At 40.1% G+C, this 21,777-nt stretch overlaps 1 protein-coding gene across 2 annotated transcripts in view; it reads left to right on the forward strand.

The window, feature by feature from the left end:
* CCHR11.PART0H3orf20 (chromosome chr11.part0 C3orf20 homolog) overlaps positions 1 to 21,777 on the forward strand; it is a 2,050,812-nt gene that overhangs the window by 332,792 nt on the left and 1,696,243 nt on the right. For both annotated transcript variants that reach the window (XM_044087635.1, XM_044087636.1), the window contains exon 2: positions 13,688 to 13,753. In XM_044087635.1, the coding sequence (XP_043943570.1) occupies positions 13,688 to 13,753 (66 nt within the window). The remainder of the gene's footprint in view (positions 1 to 13,687; positions 13,754 to 21,777) is intronic.

The raw sequence follows: 21,777 nt of genomic DNA on the forward strand, positions 1-21,777 counted from the left end.
TTTGGATATTGTTCCAAACATTTTTGTAATTATTTTGAATATTGTTATCAATATGTTGCAATTTCAGACATTTCATTTAATAAGAAGTTCGTTTTCAACATGTTAAGTGCTTTGTTTTATGTTTACAGCAAAAGAAATCATTTAAGCAAGTTTTAGTACCTGGAATTTGTTTCTGTCCTGTTTTGTGAGTCATTTGAGCAGTACAGATGATCCACCCCTATATATTCCTCCAACTTTAACCTGTTGCCTCATGGCTGTAACTCTGGTTCCCATTCTGAGACCATGTCGCTCTTCTTATATATATATAAATATGTTGAGGCTTGGGTGTTCATTTAGGTAGTTTATTGAATACAAACATATCAGGATGTATGGGAGGGACATTGAACTTAAACTATCTAACTGACTGACTACATACTTGCATGCTCACACTCTGGCTGCTCACTCAAAACGGCACTGTTGCTTGCACATGCTGAGTACTTACATGCATGTGCTGACTCACTGGAAAGCTTCTTAAAGTTATATCACACATACTGATCTACATCTTGCCCATTCATTAACTTAAGTTCATAATTCTGTGGTTCCATTTGGTCATTTGTCATATTGAATTTTACTGCAGTCATTAGACATTGCTCCTCATATCATTTATTAACTTGTTCAAACCTAGAGTGTATTTTTTGTATGCTTCCAGTTAACACCCATAGCTCCTTATGGCATCCGGACTTTTGTTGGGTCTGACTTTTTAACAAAGTGACTTACCAGCTTATTTGTTTGTGTCTTTCTGCTTTTCCCGGTTAGGGGTCGCCACAGCGGAACTCCGGTCCGCTAATGATTGGTAGTGGATTTTTATGTACCGGGTTACCAGCCCTGACTCACAACCTTTAACAAAGGCACGCCCCATTCACGTATGCCTCCACACAGAAGACGCTGTAGCTGAGAATCGAACGGAACAACGTCTTGCTATGAGGCGAGACCGCTACTGCAGCACCACCACTGCAGTAATTGGCATAATTAGAAAGGGCAAGGATTCATTAATAAAATGACACTAAGATTATTAATATAGGATATCCTGCAGTAGAAAAGCTATGATTATCTTGTGCTTTTTAAGATGATTTTTCAGAAAATGCTCTGAACTGCAAGGATGTATGTAGGCTATAAAGAGGTACAATACTCCACATCGCATAGGTATGAATGAATTAGCCATATTTATAATTTTTTTCCAAGTCATATCATCAGAAATAGTTGTCCTTTACTCACAGTGACAAAAAAGATTAGCTAAAAACTGTATGTTATGTTTTTCAGAATTATCTTAGAGTGACAGGGTGCACAATATGTTATTAGCAACATTACTGGAAGTCCAACCTTCAGCAGTGTTTTGAGCTACTTGATTTATAGTGAAAAAGAAGTATATAATATAAAGAAGATTTTTTTGTTACCTTATGGTATGTTTGAAATTTGTTTTTCATGACTTCTTTTTTCCCTTCTTTTCAGAAGTTAAATGTGTTAAACACCTTGCACAATTAATATTTTTTGACTTCTGTGCAGTTAATCAGGCAGTGAGATATAGTCCTGTCTTTTGAATCCACCGATGTTCTTCGTGTTTCACTGTTGCAGTCATCACATTTGGGTAATCTGCTGGCAGGTTGCCCTCAGTCGGCATGAATTCCAAAGTCTTGGGCTCTGCGTCGGTTGCTGTCTCCTCTTCCATGACGTCAGGTCGTCAGGGGTATAAAGCAAGCAGCCAACACCATTTTCTTTAGTCTTTCTTGCTGCGCATTGCCCGAAGCAGAAACATTTTGCAAGTGCCAGTCGTCCGACTCCTGAAATATTCGAGTTTGAGTTTCAGAACTGAAGTCTTCACTAAAGCTTTTCTTGCTCCATACCGATGTCAGAAAAAGTTAATAATTGTATTACTTGTGGGAAGCAAATACCTCATAAGGATTTCCATTTATACTGTATTCCTTGCTTAGGCCCTGATCACAGCATGCCTGGCTGTCGGCTTTGTGCTAGATTTAACCAACGCACTATTAAGCTTCGGTATTTTTTTGCCTCAAAATATTTCAGAAACAGATTTAACTACCCAGAAATGTCGTCGGATAGCAATCCGACTACCGGAGTACACAAAAAACGCAAAGAAAAGGACAGAGACAGACAGACGCGGTCCAAAACCAACGACGAAGCTTCTCCTAAGCTAGTCGCCGGTTCGACGGTACTCAGTGAGGTGCTTTCGCAGACCCTGATACCCGCTGCTTTCGAGTCACAGGCCCCTACCGAGACCCATATGGAGTCCGGCACGCCGTGAGATATTCAAAGTATTGGACACATGGATGTATCTCCCTTGGATGGGTCCGGAGCCGCTGAGCAGGCACCGGCTTCTGAAGGTGTATTCAGGCCTCAACATTTTTATATCAAACTGACGAAAGCTGCAAAACCAAAGACAAAAGCAACTTCTAAAGCTAAAACAATGATGCATGAGCTACATGCACAGGCCGCTATGCCTAAAAAACAGATGATCAAAATGACTGAAGACCTTATTACCTTGATAAGGGGTTCCCAACCCCCTCCTGATAAGAGGCCTAGGCAAGACACTGATTATGAATCTTCAGATCAGGTTTCTGTTTCTTCTGATTCCTCTTCTGATCAGGAATTATCTATACCTCCCTATGAGGATTCTGATGCAGAGGAGTCTATCCCATCTGCATTGCCTCCTGAGGATTATTTATTTGGAGAAACCTTGCATACTTTGAGGGAGCATTTTCTCTGGGAGAGTCAAGATTTCTCAGAATCAAAAAAGAGGCTCAGGGATTTCCTTCTCCCTCAGCACAGGCCTTAAGCCATACCCCCCTGTTTTAGACATTATGGATGATGTGTTTTCGGAGTCAAGCCTGACCTCTGACTCCTTACCTGTGGCTCCCAGCAAGCCTGACAGATATTACAGGGTCCCTGACTCTCACAAATTTTTTATTTAGAAACCCTGCTGCTGATCCTGAAACTATTTCACAGGGTCCAAAGGGAGTTAAGGTCTCAACAGCAAAAAATCCTACCCCCTCTGACAGAGATTCAAGGGCACTGGATAGATGGGGAAAAAAGGTTTATACATCTGCAACCTTGGCAATTAGGGCCTTAAACTGCCAGTTTCATATGCTCAAGTATCAACAACATGTTATGGGATTGTTGAAACAGAAAATGATGATGATTTCTGAATGTGCAGAAAATAAAGAATTGCATAAATGATTGCATGCAGCTGAACAAGTTGGAAAGCATACTTTGTAATGTGGTTTTGATTTCTTAGAGGCCTCCTGCAGGGCCACAGTTACTGGATCTGTGATTAGGAGGCATGCCGCCTGGCTAAAAGAGCAAGATTTGCCTGATCATGTTAAAGCTAGATTACTGGATGCACCTTTACAGCATGATACTCTGTTTGGTATTAAGGCAGAAGAGGTTTTAAAGAAAATGAAAGACAAAGCTAAGTCTATGCAAACTGTAAAAGACTTCTTACAAGTGCAGCCACCAAGATTCAGTAGACACTGGCCTACAAAAAATTTGTCCTTTCCTGTGTCAGACAGAGCTCAAAGGGGCAAATCCAGACGCCCTAAGGGTTCCAGATACCAGGCACAAGATTCTTACAGGTCAAAGCAATGGGGTGCTTCTACCGCCAAATCTGGAGGAGATAAAGCGCAACCCTACAGAAAACAGTCCCAATGACTTCCCACTGCCTTCACCAAGCACTTACCTTTTGGCAGCACCCATAGGGGGAAAATTGGCACTTTTTGCTCAAAATTGGCAGTTAATAACCCAGGACAAGTGGGTGCTAAACAGAGTATCACAGGGATACAGATTCCATTTTCATACTCTACCAATGGCAAACGGTTGGCCGAATCTGCCAAAAAAATCAATGGGCAGAGGCACAGAAACATGTTACGTCCCTCATGGATATGGGGGCCATTCAGCCAGTACCAGAACAAGAAAAAGGACAAGGTTTTTACTCAAGACTGTTCTTGGTACCCAGAAAGGACAAGGCATGGCGGCCAATACTGAATTTATCAATTTTGAACACATACCTGGACATTCCAAAATTCAAAATGCTGACTTTGCAGCAGCTTCTGCCCATGCTGGGCAAGAATGCTTGGCTGGTGACATTAGCCCTAAAAGAGGCATACCTGCATGTCCCAATAAGGGAATCGTGCAGAAGGTACCTCCATTTCAAGGCTGGCTTAACGCATTACCAATTCTCTGCACTGCCCTTTGGCTTATCTACTGCGCCCAGGGTCTTTACAAAAGTGCCTGGCACCAGTAATTGCTTTTTGCAGACAAAGAAGTATACAAATATATCCTTACTTGAATGACTGCCTCATTCAAGCAGAGAATAAGGACATTCTTGTTCAACACCTGGCGTTTGTGAAAAGGCTTCTAACATGGCTAGGGTACACAATAAATGAAAAAAACATCATAACTGGTACCCTCTCAAAAGATAACATTCCTGGGTGCAAGCTTGAATACAACTGCCCAGATGGCTTACCTCATGCCAGACAAACAAAGGCAACTGACTACTTACTTCAAACTGATGGCAACAAAAACCCAGTTATCTGCAAGACAAACTCTGCAGGCTTTGGGCTTTATGGCATCCTGCATCCTACTGATTCCATATGCAAGATTGCATATGAGAAAACTTCAATGGTACCTAAAAAGTTTATGGAGTCAACATTGTCATAGTCTGGAAACAATGATTCCTCTCATTCCCTGCCTACAACAGGTGTTTCTATGGTGGGCAAAGGCATGTCACCAAAACATGGGATGGGCTTTCACTCTACCCCCTGCCAGCCAAACCTTAACAACAGACGCATCAGATTATGCATGGGGGGCCCACCTGGCGGGAAGATGCATTCAGGGCATATGGACCCCAAAACAAATGCATCTACATATCAACCCGAAAAGAGATGCTAGCTGTTCAAAATGCCCTGACAGCCTTCAAGGACTTACTTCATCCAGGACAACTACTGATAAAGACGGACAACACCACATTTATGTGGTATATAAACAAGCAGGGGGGCACGCACTCATACCCCCTTTGCAGATTAGCCATGGCACTGTTGAACACAGCTTTGACTTACCAAATACATCTTCAAGCTCAATTCCTGCCAGGAAAACAAAATACTCTGGCAGACGATTTAAGCAGAAACCTTATGGACCCTCACGAGTGGAAACTAGATCCACAAGTCTTTAGCATGATAAAGAAATGGGGGAGCCCGGACATAGATCTATTTGTCTCCCCTCAAAATTATCAATTGAAAAGATTCTGCAGAAGGACTTATCACAGACAAGCATGGAAAGTGGACACCCTATCATTCAGCTGGACAAACCTGTCAGTTTACGCCTTTTCTCCTCTGCCTCTTCTTCCCAGGGTCCTACTAAAAGTCAGACAAGAGAAACCAAAGATGATACTAATTGCCCCGGACTAGCCCCACCAATACTGGTACCCAGTCCTAAGGAACTTGTCTCAATACCCAGCTTGGACATTACCTCAAAGATCTCAAGTACTGTCCCAGCAAAACAGTCAGATCCTGCACAATCAACTCCAAACACTGAACCTGGCAGCATGGCTGATCATGTAGTTATGCAAACACCACCTCTCAGTAAAGTTGTGATGGATGTCATTTTGGAAGCCAGAAAGCCTAGTACTAGAAAATCTTATGCTGATAAATGGAAGAGATTCTGTGCTTGGAATCAAGCACAAGGAACTGATATAGCAGAACCAAATATTTTTCAGATATTACAATACTTGACTGAGATGCTTGACAAAGGCCTGTCCTTCTCATCAATTAAAATCCATGCCTCTGCCATTTCGGCTCATTACAATACAGAGCCACCAATCTTTCCTCATCCTTTACTAAAGCAGTATCTTAGAGGAGCCAAAAATTTAAGGCCTCCCAGAAGATCACCAATACCTGCATGGGACCTTAATTATGTGTTGGAAAAGCTCACCCTGCCTCCATTTGAACCAGCTGCTACTGCGGATATAAAGTTCTTATCATGGAAAACAGCTCTGCTCCTAGCAATTACTTCAGCAAGAAGAGTCTCAGAGCTACAGGCTCTCATGGCTGTGGAGCCTTTTATCATATTTTACCCAGACAGGGTGTCTCTGAGGACCAATCCTTCATTTATGCCTAGGGTGGTTTCCAGTGTGGCTCTTAACCAAACTATTTATCTGCCAACCTTTTGTCCAGATCCGCAGAACAAAGGGGAGAGAATTCTGCATTCCTTGGACGTACACAGATAGCTAAGATTTTACTTGAGCAGAACTAAAGCACTAAGAAAAACTGAGCAATTACTAGTGACATATGCTGCACGATCAGAAGGAAAGGCTATTTCAAAGCAGACTATTTCAAAGTGGATAAGCCACTGCATTTGATGTTCTTCATCTCACATTGCTGCAGTCCTTACACTTGGGTAGTCCGCTGTCCTCGGTCGGCCCGAATATCAAAGTATAAGGCTGACGTCGGTCAAGGCGCATTTGACTGACATCAGGACGTCAGGGTACAAATGCGCATGACCGACGTCATATCCTCAGTCTTTTTTTGCCGCATGGTCCGATGCAGAAGCAGCATTGCAAGTGCCGGTTGACGTTCTGAGATTTTTCGATTTCGAAGTTTCAGACCGAGTTCAAAGTTGGCTAAGTACCCGCTAGAATATTTTAGTTTTTTCTTGCCTCAGTGATTTACCGGATGTCAGAAAAAGTCAATAATTGCATTTCTTGTGGGAAACAGATACCGCATAGAGATTATCATACTTTGTGTATTCCTTGTTTAGGGCCTGAGCACGACGTTGTTGGCTGTCGCTCTTGTGCTAGATTTAATAAACGCACTATAAAGAGGAGGTTGGATTGTGCAAGGTTAGTCTTTGGGAAGCGGTGCAATTATAAAATGCCGTCGGATGCTCCGGCCGCTTCTTCGAAGAAGCGCAAGGACAAAGCAGTTAAGCCTAGGCTGGAAGAACCATCTGTACCGGACGCCGGTTCTTTAGAGGTGTCGGTGGAGCCGGTGGCTCCACCGGAGGTTTCTTTGTGTTCCCAGGGTGAGACTTTAGTATTGCAAGATGTGGCCTCTCAGGAGGCAAGTCAAGCTGAGGGGCTTCTCAGGTTACTATACTCCCCTCCCTTCCTAGGGTGGCTAGGCCCTCTCCTTCTGTTTCTAAGGCTTCTCCCAGGGGCAGGCCAGGTTTAGCTTCAGTTGGTGTTACCCCTAGCTCTTCAGGTACTGTGCCCAAGAAGCATATGCTTAAAATGGCAGAAGATTTGATTACTTTGATTAGGGGTTCTATGCCCCATCCTGATAAGAGGCCTAGGGTGGAGCCTGAGCTGCCGGGTTTTGAGCAGGCTTCAGATGTGTCAGAGTCTTCGGCTGAAGACTTGCAGGAGTACTCTCCTTATTCTGATTCTGATGTGGATGATTCTACTCCTTCTGCTTCTCCTCCTGAGGATTTTTCTTTTTCAGAAACTCTTCATTCCATGAGGGAGCATTTTAAGTGGGAAGGTCAGGACTTCTCTGATTCCAGGAAAAGGCTTGGGGAATTTTTGTTTTACCCCAGCATAGGCCTTTGGCTATACCTCCTGTTTTGGATGTAGTGGAAGATGTTTTACAGAGGCTTCTCTTAATCCTGATTCTTTGCCTCCTGCTCCTGTTAAGCCGGATAGGTATTACAGGGTGCCTGAAGCTCATAAGTATCTTTTAAGAGTCCTAGGGCAGACCCAGAAACTGTTAGCCAGGGGCCTAAAGGTGTTAAGGCTTCTGTTGTTAAGAATCCGGTTCCTGCAGACAAAGAGGCTAGGGCCTTGGATAGATGGGGAAAGAAAGTTTATACTTCTTCCACTCTTGCTATGAGGGCTTTGAATTGCCAGTTTCACATGTTAAAATACCAAAACTATCTCCTTTCACAATTAAAGTCTAAGGTTGATGCTCTGGCAGTAGGTATTGATTGTAAAGAGTTGCAAGATTTAGTACATGTTTCTGAACAGGTGGGTAAGCATTCTTTGCAATGTGGTTTTGATGCTGTACAGGCCTTGTCTAGGGTGGCTGCCACTGGGTCAGTTCTTCGCAGGCACGCCTGGCTAAGGGATCAAAATTTGTCTGAACATGTTAAAACAAGGATTTTAGATGCTCCTTTACAATCTGACGTGTTGTTTGGTCCTCCTGTTGAGGCAGTTTTAAAGAAAATGGAAGACAAAGCTAAGTCTATGCAGACTGTTAAAGATTTTTTGCAGGTTCAGCCTCCAAAGTTTAGCAGAAATTGGCCTGCTAAAGGGTGGACGTATCCTTCTTATGATTCCCAGTCTAGGGGTAGATCTAGACGTGGTAGGGGCAGAGCTCAGGGCTCTTTCAGGCCTAGAACAGGGAGTTCTCCTGCACAGTCTTCAGGTGAGGGCAGGGGTCAGTCCTTTCGTAAACAGACCCAATGACCTACCTTTTCAGCTGCCAGAGCCTTCTCGTCTGGCGGCACCTTTGGGAGGAAGGTTGGCACTTTTCAAAGAAAATTGGAGTTTAATTACCCAAGACAAATGGGTATTGGATATCATACACCAAGGTTACAGGTTTTATTTCCATACCTTGCCTCCTTTCAGAGGCATGCCAGACGTTCCTCCTCAACAAAGAATAGAGGCTCACAAGCAAATTTCTCTGTTACTTCAACTAGGGGCCATACAGCCGGTCCCTATGCCAGAAGTGGACCTAGGATTTTATTCTCGCCTGTTCCTAGTACCAAAGAAGGGGGACACGTGGAGACCAATTTTGGATCTATCTATCCTCAACACTTATCTGGACATTCCCAAGTTCAAAATGTTGACGTTACAACAGCTTTTGCCTCTGCTGGGCAAAGATCATTGGATGGTAACTTTCGATCTCAAGGAGGCTTACCTTCATGTTCCTATCAGACTAAGTTGCAGGAAGTATCTGCGTTTTCGAGCTGGGACTTTTCACTATCAGTTCTCTGCATTGCCCTTTGGCTTATCCACTGCGCCCAGAGTGTTCACAAAAGTTCTGGCTCCAGTGATAGCTTTCTTCAGGCTGAAAGGAATACAGATCTATCCTTATTTGGACGACTGCCTGATTCTGGCTCAAGGAAGGGAAGAGCTTCTTCGTCATTTGGAATATGTGATAGCAGTGCTAAGATGCCTAGGGTATTCTGTGAACGAAATAAAGTCCAGTCTAGTACCCTCTCAAGACATGTGCTTTCTGGGTGTGAGACTGAATACAGCATCCCAGATGGCCTTTTAACCCCGGACAAACAAAAGAGTCTATCCCTTTACTTCCATCAGCTATCTCATCAGTCCGGGCTGACTGCAAGGACAGTCCTTCAAGCCTTAGGGTTCATGGCATCTTGTATTCTGGTGCTTCCCAATGCCAAACTGCATATGAGGAAGCTACAATGGTATCTCAAAAATGTATGGACACAGCACTGCCAGGATCTAGACACTGTCATTCAAATAATACCTTGCATTCAAAAGGAATTTTTGTGGTGGGCAGGAATGTCACCTAAACAAGGGACTCTCTGTGACCCGCCAGAGGCGAGTCAGATTTTAACGACAGATGCCTCAGACAAAGCTTGGGGAGCTCATCTAAATGGAAAGTGGATACAAGACAAGTGGCCTGCCAGACTACAACATCTACATATCAATCTAAAGGAGATGTTAGCAGTCCAGTTTGCATTAATAGCTTTCAAGGATTTACTTCTTCCAGGGCAGGTGTTGATTCTAACAGACAACACAACTGTCATGTGGTACATCAACAAGCAAGGGGGAACGCATTTTTATCCTCTATGCAGGCAAGCAATGATTTTGTGGGAGACTGCTCTCAGTTTACAACTCAATCTTCAGGCAAGGTTTCTGCCAGGAGCACAGAACTCCTTAGCAGATGTGTTGAGCAGACGAATTATGGATCCCCACGAGTGGAAATTGGATCCTCATGTGTTTCAGAAATTGACAGTGTCATGGGGAACTCCAGACATAGATCTGTTCGCTTCTCCACTAAACCATCAGCTGCCAAAGTTTTGCACAAAAAGGTTTCATCCCACAGCTTGGAAAGTGGATGCTCTTTCTTTCAATTGGAGCAATCTTCATGTGTATGCCTTTCCACCTCTGCCTCTCCTCCCAAAGGTACTTCTAAAGGTCAGACAGGACAAGCCAAGGATGATTTTAATAGCTCCAGATTGGCCTCGACAGCACTGGTACCCATTACTGAGAAGTCTGGTACGGAAGCCTCCATGGCCTTTGCCTTCGATTCCACACCTGTTGTCACAGGAGGACAGCCATTTGCTCAATGTCAAACTTCACTCTCTTCACCTAACAGCCTGGCATATTCTGTTTTAAACCATAGAGGGTCTCAACTTCCACAACAAGTTTTGAATGTGATTTTGGAAGCTAGAAGGCCTAGTACAAGGAAAGTGTACGCAGATAAATGGAAGAGATTTTTATTTTGGAGTGCAGCAAAAGATTTTGATGTTTCTGAGCCTAATTTGAGTGTGGCTCTTCAATATCTTACTGAGTTACTGGACAAAGGTTTGTCTTTCTCTTCTATTAAGGTTCATGCTGCAGCAATTTCGCTCACTATGATTGTGACCCACCATTGTTTTCTCATCCTTTGTTCAAGCAATTTCTTAGAGGGGCAAAGAATATAAGACCCCCACGAAGAGCTCCTACTCCTGCTTGGGATCTCAATTTTGTGTTGGAGAAACTCACTCTACAACCTTTTGAGCCTGCAGCTACTTCTGAGTTGAAATATTTGTCATGGAAGACTGCTTTTTTGTTGGCAATTACCTCTGCAAGAAGGGTTTCTGAATTGCAGGCCCTTATGGCGGTGGAGCCTTTCTTGATTTTCCATAAGGATAGGGTATCATTACGTACTAATCCTTCCTTTATGCCTAAGGTGGTTTCTAGTGTGGCTTTAAACCAAACTATTCATTTGCCTACTTTTTATGCAAATCCCCAAAATAAAGGGGAAAAGATTTTGCACACTTTAGATGTACACAGGCAGTTGCGATATTATTTGGACAGAACTAAAGGGATAAGGCAGTCTCAGCAGTTGTTTGTTTCTTTTGCTTTGAGTTCTCAGGGCAAGCCTGTGTCAAAACAAACTATTTCTATGTGGATTGGGTTTTGCATTGCTTTCTGTTATTCCCATCATGGCAAGGAGATTCCAGCTGGGATTAGGCCTCATTCCACTAGGGCTACTGCCACTTCAACAGCTTTTTTGAGGGGAGTGGCAACCAAGGATATTTTGGAGGCAGCTACTTGGAGTTCAGTGCATACTTTCTCTAGGCATTATCACCTGCCACTTTACTCTAAATCCAGGGCTGGTTTTGCCACTGCTGTTTTGCAGGGCATCTTGGCAGCTCCTGCTTCCTTGTAATTAGCCATCCTCCCTTACCTCTGCTTTGGGATTCTACCCAAGTGTAAGGACTGCAGCTATGTGAGATGAAGAACATAGTACAGTTTTGTACCTACCATAAATGTAGATGTTCGAAGATCCACATTGCTGCAGTCCAATTTACCCTCCCTCCTTCCCTTCTGTAGTTAGAGGTGGTTGTGTGGGTTGGGTTGTACATATTGTGTATTTTGTATATATTGTACATATAGTTAGTGCAAGGGTGGTGGGTTGGTTGTTTGCTGTCTTTTGGTTTTGACCTTTATTTTTAGGGTCTTCTGACATCTGGGGCAAGAAAAGACTGAGGATATGACGTCGGTCATGCGCATTTGTACCCTGACGTCCTGATGTCAGTCAAATGCGCCTTGACCGACGTCAGCCTTATACTTTGATATTCGGGCCGACCGAGGACAGCGGACTACCCAAGTGTAAGGACTGCAGCAATGTGGATCTTCGAACATCTACATTTATGGTAGGTACAAAACTGTACTTTTCTACTACTTACATCATGGCAAACCTGTGCCCAAGGGCATTAGGTCTCATTCCACCAGAGCTGCTGCTGCATCAGCAGCCTTTCTCAGAGGAGTACCAACCAAAGACATTCTAGAGGCTGCTACTTGGAGTTCTGTTCACACTTTTACAAAGCATTATCATTTGCCTCTCTACTCTAAGTCCAGGGCAGGCTTTGCCACTGCAGTTCTGCAGGGCCTTATAGCCGCACCTAATGCTGTTTAGCTCCAGCCTCCCATCCATAGTTTTGGGATTCTACCCAAATGTGATGACAGCAACAGTGAAACACGAAGAACATAGTACAGTTGTGTACACTTACCATAAATGTAGATGTTCGAGTGTATTCACTGTTGCCGTCCAGGTTACCTGCCCGCCATCCCCCTTTAATTCTGGAGTTTATCTTTCCTTCTCTATCTTCTACAACCTATGTGGTGTATTTGCTTGTAGATGAAGGTAAAGTTTGTATTGATGCATGTATATATAGTATATATTATATATATATATTATATATATATATATATTTTTTTTTTTTTTTTTTGCTACCTTTTTGGAGGCGTCTGACATCTGGGGCAAGAAAAACTAAAGAAAATGGCATCTGCTGCTTGTTTTATACCCCTGACGACCTGACGTCATGGAAGAAGAGACAGCAACCGACACAGGACCCAAGACTTTGGAATTCAGGCCGACTGAGGGCAACCTGCCAGCAGATTACCCAAATGTGATGACTGCAACAGTGAATACACTCGAACATCTACATTTATGGTAAGTGTACACAACTGTACTTTCAATTCTCAGGGAAGTTTCCATGCAGCTCCAGAGATAGTGGCTAGTGTAGATAACATGAGCCAAAACGAAGAAAAACCGTGATGATTTCTTCCTTAAAATAAAAGATGTCATAAGACAGAAAACAAAAACAAGAAATGTTAATGCTTAAAGGCAATATTTTATTCTGAAAACAATAAATGACATATTTTAACATTATTATGGTGAATGTAAAAATACTGAATCTGTTGTGGAATTTTGACTGAAAAACAGAGTGGAGAAAGGCAGCTCCACATCACAGTGTTCAAGTATCACACATATTTCTTCACAACAACTAATTGAAGAGCAGAGAGAATGCTAAGCAGACAAGTAGGTCAAGATTTACAAAAATAATAATTGTTCTGATGTCATGAGATATATTTTGTTTAAGCCAGGTTTTATGTTAGGATTAGCCAAATAATGGGAACAAAGTGAATTTTGTGTATCGCACTCAGTGTATACCTGAGAGTAACTTATCTAAAGAAGACACATCCCTTGACACACGTATCCAATACTAGCTAAGCTCATTCTTAAAGATATGCCATCACTTACCATGTCCATGATATGGCTACAAAGGTTTATTGAACAGGATTAGAGGGAAGGAATGAAACTGTACACAAACAGAATTATTTGGAGAAGCAAAAATAACATAAATGGGCATCATTGCAGGTTGACTGGAACATATACTACAAAACTACACAATATATCAGTCCAAAGGCAGCTAGGAAATGAATAGTGAACTCAGGGAATGAACCGTTTGAGAAATAACAAATCCTTTTCACCTTTGAAATTGGAAATCTACTGGGATTGCGGGTCATTACCAGTCCACTTTAGCTACTGCTTTCCCAAGTGGACTACCATAACAAATAATTTAGTTGGTGTGTATTTACTGAGTTTAAACTCTCATTGATAATATTCTTATGAAAAATCTTCTGATTTCTATTTTAAAATTGTATTTTGTTTTACAGGGAGTGCACCCCAGTAAAATGTCAGCATTTCTTTGTACACCTGGACCCTTATATTTCTATGATCAGGTAAGGATAATTTTGCTAAATAACAGTAAAGGGACACTGTAACAAAAAGATCTTTCATAAACCAGTGTAGAAGTGATTGTAGAAATGTTATACTAACTGGGGTTACAAAGTAGCTGATATCCTGGAGATGCTGCATAAATTCTGAAATCTCAGCTAGGCGAAGCCCCACCTGCAAGTAATTTTGTCGAATTTTGTTAACCTAGGGGGTCTTAGTGGGTATGTACCTTTCACGAATAACATTTCTCTTTGGCATAAAATGTTCACTGAGCTTACGTATTCCTTACTCATATGTAACACTGTGGCTTTCATAACATGAAGATGAATTGTAAATGGCTTTCACTTGTTTTGACATTGTATAAAATGTTTACCTGTATTTCTTTACCTTCCTTTTCAAGCTTTGATGCTATTCAAAAATGTAAGAACTTCTGCCTATGTGATGATCACATGGGTGGTTTTGTGAAGTTAAATAGTTCTGGAGAGTTGAAGTTTGCCTTTGGCAATTAATTTGCGGTTATATTTTGATTATTGACTTAAAATATGTATAACATTGTTATTTTTAAGCAAAACCGCAACTTTAATTAAAAGCAGTTTATTCTGTGCTCTGCAGTATCTCCTCGGCTGTTTGGTGTGGTTTGTTCCTGAATGGCATTTTCACATTCAAATTCAACGATGCAAGTGAAAAATATTCCACTGGATTGACACCATGTAACACCATTGTCTTATGGTACACCCTGAACTGTGCAGTTCAGTAATGGTATTAGACTCATGAATTCAAGGTTATGATGCATTTTTAATTCCACACAAAATGGCAGCCTACTGAAAACACAGTTACTGTGATAACAGTGTCTTGAAGAGTGAGCTGAGAGCTATATGCACTACGGGTACTAAGCATTCTCGAAGATACAAACACATTACACATATACACATATATATCTTAGAAGGCTGTTCACAGAGCTGCTATCATTACAGGTCTCCCATCTAGTTCAGACAAATATACCTGATTGGAGATTGTGATTTTTATGTAAGGTGAGTTGGCTTTGTGGTTATAGACCCCAACTATAATAATGGTGTTAACAGTAGGAAACTGAAGAGGGGAGATTTTTATTGTAGACATTGTTTGCGAAGTGTGAAAATATGAAAAAGCAGTATTACATATTAAACCATTAATGCTTCTGTTTTATGACAAACTAATAAATGAACAAGCATGAACAAATGTGATAACGAGAATGACTGACTAAAAAAGTAATATCTGGAACGAGGACATTTTATGTTGAACCAGTAACTGCTAAGGTAAAGACATGATTGATGAAGTAAAGAAGAGAGAAACTAGAGTAAGAAAGCACCACTCTTAGCGTACATTCAGTGAAATAACTGCTGTGGTATATATTTAATGAATCATGGTTAAGTAGATTAGGTGTAAAGCAAACTTCTGCATATGTAGTAGTGCTGTTTCCTTGGTTGCTGCATTTTCTCTTGTCTCTGATATTATGATGTGATACAAAATGTATAGGTATTGTCATCCTGGTACAGGTTCAGTAGTGTAGACAGTAGCTCAGGTTTCATCTGCTAAACTAACAGCATGAGAAAGAAGGGTGTGAAGACTGAACACACAGTCCCATTCATAATTACCCGTTGGATACATAGGTGATTTTCATTTGATATATACCAAATGTAAGAACACAAATGGATAAAATTATTTAATGAATTTGTGTTTTTCATTCTTTTTGTCTGATGTGCCCAGTTCTGGTAGGTGCACTGGTGTCAGGACTGGAAAAAAATGACTGTAGAATCCTCAAAATACAGGAACATTCCTACAGTGGGGCTAGGCCTAGATGGAGGATGGGCCCCCCTGTTGTAGAAGGAAGAACCAGTCCACAAAAACCACAAAAACCGAGAGGCCAGAGAAGAGCCATAAACACGATAGAGTGGACTATTGAGGATAAGAAAGAAATTATGTATTGTTATATTATGCAAAAAGCCTAGAATTTCCAGACACAAAATATACAGAAAGATTGAGAGAAATTAGAGGAAAGAAAAATACTTCCACAAGAAAAACTGTCAGAAGCTTCAAATAAAAACTCGTGTTCATTAATACAACAGATTTGTGAAAAACACTATATAGTCAAAAAATGTTGATCTGTTTGGAAAAAGAAGCATCTGAGAAAGTGCGAAAATATAAACACCAAAACCTAGAGATTTTTGAAGAGTATAAAAAAGAAATATGGACATGAAAAAGAGAGATTTGATATGGTGCAATATTTATGCAAAGTCTAAAGCCAAATTAATCAATATAAAAAAGGCAGCCCCAAAGATATTCAAAGAGAAATGCAGGCAAAGGCATCCATATAAGTCGGCTCCGACTCGGCACTTGCTTTAGCTCGAGAACTCCTTTTACCAGCTCGAGGCAGCCCCCAGATCTCGTTTGCCGCTTCGCTTGGGAGGTCTTCTCACAAAGAGGGAGTGTAGAAAAGAAGATAAGTAAAGTAGACGTTAAAGTAGAAGATGAAGTTATGGAATGCCTGCAAAGTGAATGATTTGCTGTACCAGGTCTAACATAGGTTATATCACAGCGTGTTGGAACGAGTCACCATAGTAAGGAGAAAAAGGAACATCAGGAGCCATCTGAAAAAGAAATATGGACATGGAAAAGAAAAATAAATTTAATATGGTGTAATATTTATGCAAAGGAAAAAGCAAAACTAATTAATACAAAAGAGCAGCACCAAAGATATTTGAGAGAATCCGGACATGGAAAACGTTACAATACAAAAATAAAAAGACAGAGGAAAAGTAGAAAAGAAGATTAGTAATGGAGAAGTTAAAGAAATAGAAACTGAGGGTATGGAGTACCTGCGAAGTGAAGGCTTCAGCGTAGAAAATCTAACTCGGAAAGCACCTCAGGATAGAGCAATAGACATCAAAATTAAGGAGAAAACAGTGGAATAGGAAGCAACTGGTCAGTTGCCATATGAAGATATTTTGGAGCCTTTCACAAGAAACCAATGTAAATGTTCACTTGGCTGGACAGCAAGGAAAGAAACAGGAAACTGTGACAACTCTGATGCAGTCAATGATGAGGAGTGATAGGGTAGTGCGTTCAGACAGAGCAATGGATGACAGAAGATGAAATTGACGAGAATGTGCCACAGGAAGATGCTATAGAGCTTTCTATAGAATGCCTGCAGAAAATGGAGAACAAAAAATGTGCCCTCAGTTTAGAAGAAAATGAGCTAAGAGAATTGTTGTTTGATTTAATACAGGTAGCTATATTAAGATCAGTGAAAGAAATAGACTGTAGAAGGTCAATAAAACCCCAAAAGTTAGAAGTTTGATAAAACAAATGAACACAGAAATTAGGACTATCCATAGAGATCCATGCAATATAACAGAAGTAAACAGGATATATTACTGTGCAGCTAAATTAATAACAGATAAATTTCTACCACAAGAGCACAGGGTAGTAAGGGAAAGGAGGGGGGGGAATTGAATACCATCACTGAAGTATTGAATAGAGAAAACTATAAAGCAATTAAGACAAGTAGTGTCACTGTTAGAAGAGTATAGAAGAGGGAACAGATCAACAGAAATACTCAGAAAAATAGATGTGATAAAAGCAATATGCAGTTTTATAATGGGTCAGGATTTATCATGCACTATTACAAATAATAAACTAAAAATAGCACAGGCGGAAAAAAAAACTTAGAAGATTCCAGATAAATATAAAGAAAAAGTGCGAAACAAGCAATTATTGATGACCCAAAAAAAATTTATAGAGAACTGGGAAACAAGATAAAAGGAATTGAAATACCATGAAAAAAAGAAGAAATAGATACATTTTGGAGAAGCATTTAGGAAGATCCTGTGGTACATAACAAAGATGCTAAATGGATAGAAGAAGTAAAAGAAAGAATAAGACGTTCAAAGGTACAAGGTATGAAATTGGATGAAGTAACAGAGTGAACCAAAGTTAAGAAAAGTATCTAACTGAAAACCCCCAGACCCAGATGCAGTACCTAACTTATGGTTAAAAGTATTAGCATCTTTGCATGAAGATTTACCCATGAATAAGAACTATTTATGTGCACACCCTAAACAGACACTAGCCTGGTTAGCAACAGGAAAAACAATGCTCCTACTTAAGTCTGAACCTGAAAGCTACTCTAAAAATTATAGACGAACAACTTGCCTTCCAACAACATATAAACTATACAGTGGAATTGGTGCTGAAGAGTTTATGGTCATTTAGAAGAAAATTCAGTCATGGCAATGGAACAAAAGGGTAATAAAATAAATTCATATGGAACAAAGGATCATTTGTTGTTCAATAAAGTCATAGAGGAGAACTGTAAAAAGGGAAAGAATCTAAGTATGGCATGGACTGACAACCAAAAAGCATTTGACCGTATCCCACATTCATGGATTTTTAAAAGATTGCTTAAAAATGTATAAGATACACCCTACACTGATTGATTACTTTACAGTTACCATGAAACAGTGGCAAAGCACTTTGCAATTAAGCCGTGATAAAGGACAAATTATAGTCCCAGGGATAAAAATTCAAAGAGGGATATTCCAGGGTCATTCCTTGTCACTGCTGCTATTCTGTTTAGCTCTTAACCCATTAAGCTGTCTACTTAACAGACTAGGCCATGGCTATAATTTGGCTCCTAGAAAACAACAAAGTGACTTCTCATCTTCTCTTTGTCAATTTAAAACTGTGTAGCTCATCAGATGAGGAGCTAAAAGCACAACTGCAAGTAGTCAAAGGGTTTTCAGATGATATAAGAATGTCATTTGGTCTTGATAAATGTGTAAAAGCAACCTTTAAAGTAGGAAAGCTTCAGTACCAAGTAAACATCAGTTTGGGACAAGAATGCGATATAAAAGAAGAGCAAGAGGGGGTGTATAAATATATGGAATTGATGAAGGATTAACAATAACAAATGTGAATAAAACTTAGGAATATTTTAGAAGACTTAAATTAATTCTGAAAACAGCATTGACATGTAGGAACAAAATTCTAGCAATAAATCAATTTGCTCTTCCTGTCCTAACTTACAGTTTTGGAGTGATTGACTGGCACCAAGAGATGTTTGATAGATTAGATAGGAAAACAAGAAGGACACTTCATGCTCACCAAATGATTTATAGAAATCCGTGCATACCAAGATTATATATTCCCCATTTTTGAACGAGGTATGGCCCTCCTTGAAATTGATTACATGTATAGATCTGCAGTTGTGGGACTGCACACATATCTGCTGACCTCACAAGACCCAAACATAGTGAAAGGTTTGAAACATGAGGAGAATAAATCTAAGATGACTTCCCTACTTAGTCTAGCAGAAGCATATTGGTGTCAAGTGGGAATGGAAATCAAAACAGAAGTAGGTAAAAATCAGGCAGCAACTGAATATGCCAAAAAACAAAACAAAGAATACAAGGTGAAGGATTAGAGGAGAAGGCAAGAAATGTGGAAAATGCATAAATATAGTTGCAAGTATAGAAAACTCCTGGAAGAACTTCATTTTGATCAGGATCGAATGCAGGAATGGTTAAGGAGAGGTGAATTCATGCCAAAAGATGAAAGGTTGATATTGACTCCCCAAGATAGTGGACTACGCACACATTGGTTTACAAAGTCCATTGAACATGTGAGAGAAATAGACAAATGTAGGTTTTGTAAAACAGAATTGGAAACAGTTGTACACTGTGTTGCTGGTTGTGACATACTAATGGCAGAAGCGACTGTATACCGAAAGGCATAATAATGTGGCAAGATTGTTGCCTGTGGATTGTGCAAACATTATGGTACTGAAGTGGCTGAAAAACACTGGAAACTTGAGCTACAAAGTGTCATAGAAAATGACGAAGTCTACATCACATGGGATTAGCCATTACCAACAGTTCAAAAGACAGGTGCGAGAAAATCAGATATAGTGGTTCATGAAAAGAAGACAAAAGTAGCATTGATCTTTGAAATCACTACACCCAATGACTACAGTGTCTTGCGTTCAGAGAGACACAAAGTCATAAAATACCAGGATTTGCAGGCATAAATGAGGGCAATGTGGAAAAAGGATATCCATACTGTTCCAGTAGCAGTAGGGGCAACTGGTTTTATAAAAAGAATTTACAATCATAGTTGGATAAGTTACCAGTACATGTAACTCCATACGAATTGCAGGAGTCATCATTACTGGGCACTTTGTGGGTGCTGCGAAGAGCACTTTTGGCTAACATCAATGACTGAAACAATACTAATTTCATGAACTTTAATTGTACTTTGAGTTAGGAATGGGGTCCGTTCCCGTCATGGTTTTAGAAACCCAAAAGACTTGGAGAAATTAAAAAAATGAATATATTGAATCCATGTGTTCCTCTGTGAGTTATGTAATTTATTAGCCTTATACTCCTCATTCTTTAAATCCATTTCTGATAATACATTCAAAGTTTGTATTACTTCCTTTATCTGAGGGAGTTCAGTTGGTTCAGACTTCTATGTTATGTGTTTCTTAAGTTACTATCAGTTGTAATTCCATCAGTAAGCATCACTTTACTAATATACCTCCTCCAGTTCAGCAGATATTGTTCCTTGCCCACCTGCCAGTCAAGTCCTAAGCTATTTCTCATTATTACTTTAAGACCGTCAAATAAAGACTTCATTTTAGGACAGGACCAAAATGTAATTTCAACTTTCCCTTTGCTTTGTTCTGCACCTCTAACATTACTGATCTACTTGTGGAAATATTTTACTTAATCTCATGTAAGCATTTTCATGTGAAACATTTATATTTCCTAGATCTTGTTGTTCTTTTGGGGAATTACAAATATTTTGTCATTATAATTCACTTGATTGTTCTCCCTACCTGCTCTTGCCAACCCTTCAATATTTCTATCTTTACTTTCTCCATCTTTTCCAATAAGGCCTTGTATTCTCTTGTGCTTCAAGGTGTCTGGCTCCTATCAACATAAGAAGCTCTGGCCTATGCAACTTCTTAATTGATAATTCATTCCCCTTTCCTTCAGAGTATTATAAATTGATCTGCATTTCTTCTAATCACTTGGGCCCACTTTTATACATGTTTCCACTACCAGTCCATCATGTTTTCCCCTTTTGTGAGTAGTTTTTAATACACCAGGTTATTCCTTGCCTTGAACCAACTCTTTAACACATAATTACCCTACCTTTTTATCCCCTTCAACCCTTTTGGTCAAATTTTGAATTTCAAGGGTGCCATTAATTTTGTATTAGAAAGGCCCTTCACCAATCCATACTTTTTGGTTTTTAATTTGTAAATTCCTTCTATGAATATTTAGTGCTGAGGGCCCACATTTATTTTTTTAGTGTCTAGATTTGTTTCTATTTGATTGAACATCATTTAGTTCTATTTTGAGTTACAGTGCCAGTTTTGAATCAAATAAGCCAATCTTAATTGTGCTGCCATGTGATAACTTACCAAGTCAGGCAGGGCTGTACCCTTGTTTGGGAGGCAGTACCATCTTTTCCCATTTTACTCTAGGTCTTTTCCTCTGACATACAAAGCATTTCTGTCTCATTTTGGAGAGGTTTTCAGTAGCTTTCCTTGGATTTAAAAATATATACTTGGCTTAACATATAGCATAATGGGTACAGTAAATTTTGTTATGGCTGGTATCTTACCTAGTTCAGTGGTTAAAGTAGTCTTTTTCTTTACCATTTTCACTATTTTACTTTTAATGTCTGCAAAAGTTTCTGTTGGGGCTCATTAGTTTTTGGTATAATTCATACACCTAAGTACCTAATTTTGTAGTGCCCCCACAAACAGGGTATCATTGTACAAGGTCATTAGTTTACTGCTATTGAGTTTTATCCATATTGATTTTATAGCCAGAAATTATTACATATTTGTACAAGGTATGGAAAAGCTTGGGTATTTCTCTCGTGGGATCTACTAAATATATAATTATGTCATCAACAAACTCCATTTTCTCTTCCTACTCATTCAGGTCATTCCCCATTATTTCCACCTTCTTTATTTTCA

This window comes from Protopterus annectens, chromosome 11.part0, assembly GCF_019279795.1.
Source record: "Protopterus annectens isolate FY-2018-M chromosome 11.part0, PAN1.0, whole genome shotgun sequence".
Classification (NCBI taxonomy): domain Eukaryota; kingdom Metazoa; phylum Chordata; order Ceratodontiformes; family Protopteridae; genus Protopterus; species Protopterus annectens.